The sequence below is a fragment of the Hippoglossus stenolepis genome, chromosome 3, assembly GCF_022539355.2.
Source record: "Hippoglossus stenolepis isolate QCI-W04-F060 chromosome 3, HSTE1.2, whole genome shotgun sequence".
Classification (NCBI taxonomy): domain Eukaryota; kingdom Metazoa; phylum Chordata; class Actinopteri; order Pleuronectiformes; family Pleuronectidae; genus Hippoglossus; species Hippoglossus stenolepis.
Genome location: NC_061485.1, coordinates 643,834 through 651,530, shown reverse-complemented (window position 1 = coordinate 651,530; position 7,697 = coordinate 643,834). Strand labels below are relative to the sequence as shown.

General features: G+C 45.0%; 1 protein-coding gene across 2 annotated transcripts; it reads right to left on the bottom strand.

The window, feature by feature from the left end:
- Window positions 1–773: 773 nt before the first annotated feature.
- On the bottom strand, window positions 774–5,735 carry ctsa (cathepsin A). Of its 2 annotated transcripts, XM_035153018.2 has the most exons (14): window positions 5,534–5,735; window positions 4,316–4,479; window positions 4,036–4,147; window positions 3,834–3,884; window positions 3,659–3,745; window positions 3,427–3,582; window positions 3,164–3,340; window positions 2,980–3,071; window positions 2,817–2,895; window positions 2,590–2,738; window positions 2,301–2,376; window positions 1,629–1,718; window positions 1,113–1,214; window positions 774–1,024 (listed from the first exon to the last, which is right to left on the bottom strand). In XM_035153018.2, the coding sequence occupies exons 2-14, from the start codon at window positions 4,477–4,479 to the stop codon at window positions 941–943; spliced, it is 1,419 nt and encodes a 472-aa protein (XP_035008909.1). In that variant the 5' UTR covers window positions 5,534–5,735; the 3' UTR covers window positions 774–940. The 2 variants fall into 2 exon arrangements, with proteins under 2 accessions (XP_035008909.1, XP_035008908.1); XM_035153017.2 differs by lacking the exon at window positions 5,534–5,735 and having other exon boundaries at window positions 4,316–4,518.
- Window positions 5,736–7,697: the final 1,962 nt, after the last annotated feature.

Here is a 7,697-nt window from a genome sequence, read left to right as displayed (position 1 = left end):
ATTATGTCAGAGGCATCGTTTACATTCCAGTTAAAAACACTTCAGACAAAACTTCAAGTTGTTTTATTCATTTTAGATTCATTCCACATTTATAAAGCTTCAAAAACAGAATTAACATTTTAACCTCCCTTTGTCCCAGATGAGATTCCTATAAAAATATCAAAATCCAAAAGTAAATCAATCAGGTCTTTCCCTCTTCACATGAAACAGAAGCACATATATGATGAGGATCCTGTAAATGAAACGACGTCAGTGGCGTGAACTTCTTCAGTGTTTCATTCGTGATTAATCATCAGGCCCAAAACACACAAACTTTCCAGATGAACCTTTATTTTCTCCAGGTTTAAAATCCTGACGTCTGATGTGTTCACACGACTCTTCTGTGTCAGTAAAGACACGAAGGAAACAACTTTGTTTCCTCCTGATTTTTGATGATGTGGATATTTCAGCACATGGTGTAAACATCTTGTCTTTGAAGCTGTAGATTATAGATTTAATACCAGTGTCCAGTCATCTACAACTCGGTTCTTCACTCTTGATTTTAACAAGTAAAGCTTCGAGAACTTTGACTTGTGAGAACATCTCATTTGAATTAATTTCTGAATTGAGGAATTTTGGGAGGTTACATTTCTCAGAGTTTACCGAAGCTGCAGAAAACAACAGGTCACAAAATGGATTTGTCGTCATCGTGTTGTGTATCGTGTCTGTTTTTTAACTTGACGTCTCCTCGTTTCAGACGTTTGAATCAGGTTCAGTTGAAAAGAAAAAAATACTTTTTGTTTCAAACTTTATTGAACTGGTTCTTAAACCAAAAACATACAGCAGAAGAAGCTTCACATTAAAGAAACTGATGGCAGTGATCGTTTCCATGACAACCACACAATAGCAACGCAGTAGAGAGCTGTGCTGATTGGCTGGCAGGACGTGGGTGCCCCTCAGGTCAGTAGGGTTGTCTCTTGATAAATCTGGTGAACATGGCGAAGGCAGCGACTGGTTTATCTGATGGAACCATGTGACCAGAGCCCTGCAGGAGGATGGAGGTAAAGGTCAGCAACCAGGTGAGTCGAGGAAGTGATCAGTGAGGGTCAGCTGATGATGGCGGCAGCGTTTACCTTGACTGTGAGGAAGGCGATGTTGTTAAACTCTTTGACGAAGCCTCCGACCTGTCGACCGTCTTCATCGTTATAGAACCATGGACGCCTCTGAACCAGCACCTGAGACATCAATACACCTGAGTAGGGCTCGAACGATTCTCGAACCAAAACCACGGTCCAGAAGTCCACGGTTCAGTTTGTAAAACGCTGAGACGAACACGTCTCCCTGTCGATCCCCACGCTCTGCCACAGCCTGTCGCGTGCATGTGTCCAATCACAAGCCTGCGTAATCACGTAAACACAGAAGTGACCGGTATCTTCAGAGCGTGGAGGTCGGACAGGACCGTCTGCTTTACTTTTACAAAGTGTGTTCATCGACCGGCCGGCTCACTGTTTACATAGTTTCATGTGAAGCACGACATGTTCATTAGTGTTCCAAATGTTGCTGTTTTAATAAAACCCAGATTTCTTACACAGGGTTAGGGCACACCCCCCCAAAGTGGTTATTGATTATTAAGTCAAACAGGAAGTTACCTGCTGGTGCAGAGACTCAACGAACCACTCATCTCCCATGAAGTTACACGCCATGTCCACGTCGCCGTTATACACCAGGACCCGGTACTTCTGCAGAGACCGCCACAGAGTTAACAAGGCCCCGCCCCCCAACTCTGACAGTGTTTATCAATCAATGTCATCATCTAAATGTCCTTCTCTGATTGGCTGAGCTGCACATTCCTCTTCCTGCTGGTTCTACAGACACTGATTTAACGTTGTGTTGTCGAGTTTAAAAATAAAAGTCTGAACAGTGGTTCTCATGTCATGAATTTATATTGAACCTTTACTAACAACCAACCTGTGACACAGAACTGATGTTTAGAGGAAGTGGTTTTCATTAGACTTTCATTATATCTACGATTCTCTCAACTAAATTATTTGTTTCTTGGTCCCGAGTTTAGTTGAACAAAAACTAAATCTGAGGACTGAGACTATAACTAACGGAGGTTCTGTGTGAACAGCTGTTCTGATCAGAGCTGTGGAAACGCCTCAGCTGATAGCAGCATCAGAAACACCTCCACATGTGGATCTAGGGAGAAATCCCACAATGCACTGAGCTCCAGACTGAAGTCGTTCTCTGTATGTTGGAGAGAAATCTGTAGTTTCCGCTGAGAGGTAATAAGTGTGAATGAAGTTTGTGAGTTCACTGACCAGAGCAGAGAGAAGCTTCAGATACTGTTTCCTGACGTCCAGACACAGACGACCATAGTTCAGATTCACCTCCGCACTGCAACACACACCTTGTATTATTATTATTATAATAACACACACGTTTGTACAGCCATCTTAGGGAGGACACTCATTGGCATAATGCATTCCCTAGCCCCTAGCCCTTCAAACTAAATGCTTAACCAAACCTGAGTCTAACCCTAAAACGAAGTCTTAACCCCAAATAGTCCATTAAAAGGGGGGTCACAAAGTGAGGACACACACACACTACCTGCAGATGACCCAGTCCGGGACCTCAGGGCGGATGTGCAGCGCGGCTCTGACGTACGGACTGTTCAGGTAGAGGGAGGAGGGGGTGGAGTTTGTGCAGGGGGGGTCCAGACGGACGGACAGGTGGCGAGATGCCAGAACTCGAAACTTCTACAGAGTCAGAGAAAAAACCCGGTTTGTACAGATCCACCAGGTGAGTTCAGGTGAACCAAGGTGACTCACACTCACCTGGTTCCACAGCTGAGTCCACTGATGATTGATGAACGAGTTCCCCAGATCCCTGATCACCAGGTCGCCTCGCTCCACACTGATCAATAACAGGAAGTCAACACCGGTCTCCAAAAGCTCAGATGTACACATGTTGACTCAGAGGTCAGAGGTCGCAGCTCACCTGACTCTCTGTCCAACTCCACCTGGACATGACGAGTACAGGTTGTACATGTTCAGACCTGAACTGTAGACGACGTCCTGAACCTCCGACACCTGCCGACAGAGACACCTGCTTTAAACCGGGTCGAACCAGATTCTGTAACCGGGTTCAGATCAGTATTTATCACAAACCGGTTCAGACTCACGCTGGCAGAGCAGTTCTGGTCCTGATTGTTGTAAAAGTTGCACGTCGCGTCGCTGCAGCAAAACGTCTGCAGCCGGCTCCACAGTCCGCTCCCCAACAGGCCGTGGTAGTAGGCGAAGAACACCAGAGAGTTATCGTTCATCTCGTAACTCGACATACCGTTTCCCACGGCAACGCCCTAACACGACAGGGTGCTTATTTAGTTCATATGAAAGTTGACAGTGATGTCACTCTGGCGTGTGGTGCTACGACACCGGTGCGTACCTGCAGGTTGAGGGTGGCGTCCTCCATCACTCGCTCTGCCAGCGTCGGGATGTAGATTCCTCCGTAACTCTCTCCGGTCAGAAAGAGGTTGTTCTTGCTGAACTCTGGGAACAAACGGAAGAATTCCCTCAGAGCCAGGAAGTTGTTCATAGACACCTGGAACGAGGAAAAAAATAAAATCACTCAACACCTGTGAGCCAATCAGGACCTGAGTTTCAGACGCGTCACTGACCTCGGTGTCGTTTGTCACGTAATTCTTATCATCAGAGTACGAGAAACCAACTCCTGCTGGAGACTCCAGGTACAACATGTTGGCAAGCTGCTTGGAAACAGTGAACCAATCAGCTTTCAGGAATCAAACCATGTGTCCAAACCACCCGACACACAAGATGGCGTGCAGAACTGACCTTGTTCCAGGAATAAGGGTTGTACTGCAAAGTCACTCCATCATCCTGGATCTTAAAATGACAGGTCAGAGGTCAGCAGGTGGCGCTGTGACGTGACATTTCATTGAGCTGACGCTTTTATCCAAAGTGCATCAACCATGAGGGAACAAACCCAGAACAACAAGAATCAGACATCCCAGTGGTACAGGTAGAGGTTACCTACCAGGAAGGGTCCGTGTTCGGTCAGCAGTCCGTCCAGAGAGCTGCAGCCGGGGCCGCCATTCAACCACAACACCACCGGGTCAGAGGACGGGTCGTTCTGGGACTCCACCAACCTGAGAACAAGCTGAAGCTCAGCTGACGTAGCGAGGGCCGGGTGGATGTCGTGGAAATCAAAGAGCTCATAGAAACATTTTATTATATTTGTTTTTCCTCCATAACATGTGACAGTGGAAACGGTGACATCACACGTGAAGTGTCAGGTGTGCGTCTCAGGTACTGACCAGTAGTGCAGGTGTTTTCCGTCGGCCACACTCAGGTAACCAGAGTAATGTCTGAAACTCGGCTGTTTCTGCAGACCAGGCAGGAAGGTCACCTCATCTTCTGCCGGCGCCGCGTCGCTGCCCAGCAGAGACGACAGGAAGTAACACAACACCACCAACTGCATCTGAAACCAGACAGGAAGTGACATCAACACCTTTAGCAAGAAACAGTACGAACATGGAACAACAAATACAAATCAAATGAAAATTAATTCAAACTGAAAGTAAATGATTATAATGAATCATGGCTCTTTATGATTTTGTGTTAGTGGAGATGTTGTAAATAAAGTTTAGAGTTTCTCTCCTGAACATGAAATTGTCTCATAAATAAAATGTATAGAAAAAAGATCTTTGTGTCCAACTCAGGACTGAGGACAAACTCAAACATGGGACGTTTCGGGAAATGATGCGTTTGCTTTGTTTTGAGTTTCTATTAAAACGCAACAGTCGATGTAGTCGAGGAAAACAAAAGGTTAATTAGTCTGTAGCTTTAATGTTTGAATACTTTGACTGTGAAATTTATCAAGAGAAAAAACTGTTAAAATATCTTCTTTCAACTTTCATTTTAAAATCAAACACCAAATCAAACGTTAAAACAAAGAGAAATCTGCAGCAGAATGAGATGAATCATGACTTCATCATGAAGCAGTGCGTGTGTGTGTGTGTGTGTGTGTGTGTGTGTCTGTGTGTGAACAAACATCAGTTTCATCTTCTACACAAACCTCTGACTCTGTTTTCACCTCAGACAAGAACACGTGTTCAAATGGGACGAATAGGAATAAAGATCAGCTACACGTGATGGACAGCAGGGGGCGCTACAGGGCTGAGTGTAATACACGTTATTAGAGGAAGTTGTTTCACCATGTTTCAGTTTGTTTTAGCTGCTGTTTCTGTCTCTGGCTACTAACTGAATACTAAATACTTGCTGCTAAATACTAGCTGCTAAATACTAAATACTAGCTGCTAAATGCGAGCTGCTAAATACTAAATACTAGCTGCTAAATGCGAGCTGCTAAATACTAAATACTTGCTGCTAAATACTAACTGCTAAATACGAGCTGCTAAATACTAAATACTAGCTGCTAGCTGCTAGCTGAGCTGTGAGCACCAACAGCAAAGTTCCACAGAAAAAAACTTCAAACAGGAACCGAGGAAAGTTCTGTCCGTCAACACCCTCACCTTCACCGGGTTCTTCTGGGTTCCACCGGGTTCCACCGGGTTCCACCTGGTTCTTCTGGGTTCCACTGAGTTCCACTGGGTTCTTCTGGGTTCCACTGGGTTCTTCTGGGTTCCACTGGGTTCTTCTGGGTTCCACCGGGTTCCTCTGAGCAGCTGAAGTCGCAGCTGGCGACAATATAGAATCACAGAGGTCACATGACAGCAAACTGTCACGTGACACACTCCGTCAGTCAGCTGACAGCAGGGGTGTGTTCATCAGCTCACAGGCGCAGTACCGCCACCTGCTGGACGGGAGTGAGGATCAGATGATTGACAGGAGCCTAACTCGGAGTCAGTTGCTATGGAAACACAGGTGAAGGTTTTCTTCTGGATCTGAGTTGATCTGAAGTCTATGAACATGATGTGAGACACGTGATCATCATCATCTTCCTCTGGTTTATCACAGCCACAAACTCTTCATCAGTATAAAGTATATCCCATAAATGTGTTTGATGGAATTCTAACGGATCCTTTGGACGACGTGTTGTTCACACTTTGTGTTTGGTCACCGTGACAACAGCCTCGTGCACAGCTCCATGAAGAGATGATGGTCTCACTCTGGTGCAGAGGAAGTGGACCTCAGAGCTTCAACATCTGCTGGACAGATGTTAGAGCAGCGTGTTCATGAACATGGCGTCACAGTCACATGTTACACTGACACACGTGTGTTGAGGATCATAACAAAGTCACATGATGACCTCTCCATACAGTGAGAACTTGAGCCTGTCAGGAACTGACTCTGTCAAACATTTCTTATCCTGAAGTCACAAAGAACTGAGACGGGCTTGAAGATGAAGTGAAATCATCATGTTGAGACAAGTGTCTCCACAGAATAACACAAACTGTTCAACACAACAGGCCCAAAATGTCCACTGTCTTCAGGACATCATCTCTCAGACTTTCTGTCCCTTGTCTCTGCTGTGAACCTCCCATCAGCAATTATTTCCCAGCATGCTGCTGTTCCCAGAGGCCTGCTCCAGTCTCCCCCTTGTGGTTGTTCTGAGGTGGTGTCGAGAACGTACAACAAGAATCTTCATCTACGTTTGTATAAAACGTCCTCGGGTCAGTTTTCTATTAAATATGGTCAAATGTTTATGAAACAGTTTCCTCAGAGTGTTCCTAAATGTCTCATTCACTTTTCTTCTGGTTGTTTCCATGTCAAACTGGTGATTTTGTTCTTTTACCTGCACCAAGGACGAGATGTTTCCACCTGTTTGTTTGCAAGAGGAAAGAAAAGCAGAGTCATGATTCCAGTGAAGTCGGTGGAAGGATGTTTATTGAGCATTAAAGCAGAGACAAGTAGAAACAGGACTTTTCTCTCTGAGATGTTTTTCTTCTCGTTACATCTGGTTTGTCACAGAGGAAATGATCCATGTGTTTGACTCATAGACTGAATATAAAGGCTTTGACTGGGATGTGCTGCTGTTATACTACAGCGCCACCTGTGGGTCAAAAGTAGAAAAGCCACCACCGCTCTGCACCTGATGCAGAAATGAAAACGTCCCATTTTTAAGTCCAGAGTTTTGATCTTTTGTGTCAAAGACAAAACTCTGATTTTAAACTCAAAGTGATTTCAATGTGTTTAACTTTGTGTGGAACTAAATCAATTTGTGACGTGAATCCAGGAACTTTAAGATCATAAACAAACATATACACAGAATGTGGTTCTACACACATGGAGACATACTGAGGGACAAAGGTGGACAATAATAAAGACAAACTTAAATACACTGTATGTGACTCTTTATAGAGGGTTTATATATTCTGCTTGTGTTGTGTCATTTCAATAAACACATTCTTCATGTGAATAAACACAATCGGGGCAAGAAGGTTGCTGGTTTGAATCCGGTTCAGATGGGGTCTTCCTGTGTGGAGTCTGCATGTTCTCCCCGTGTTTTCTCCAGGTGCTCCGGCTTCATCTCACAAACACATGCAGATTAGGGGTTGTGTAGATTGGAGACTACACACAAGCTGCTGCTGCTTCAGCCTCTGGATCCTCAGGACACAGCTCAGCCTCCGTCCACACACACTGTCCTCTTCACACTCACCTCCACCAAGATCACCACCTGTTGAGAGAAGAAGACATCAGTGTTACAGAGACTCACTTCCCTCTCTCTCTCTCTCT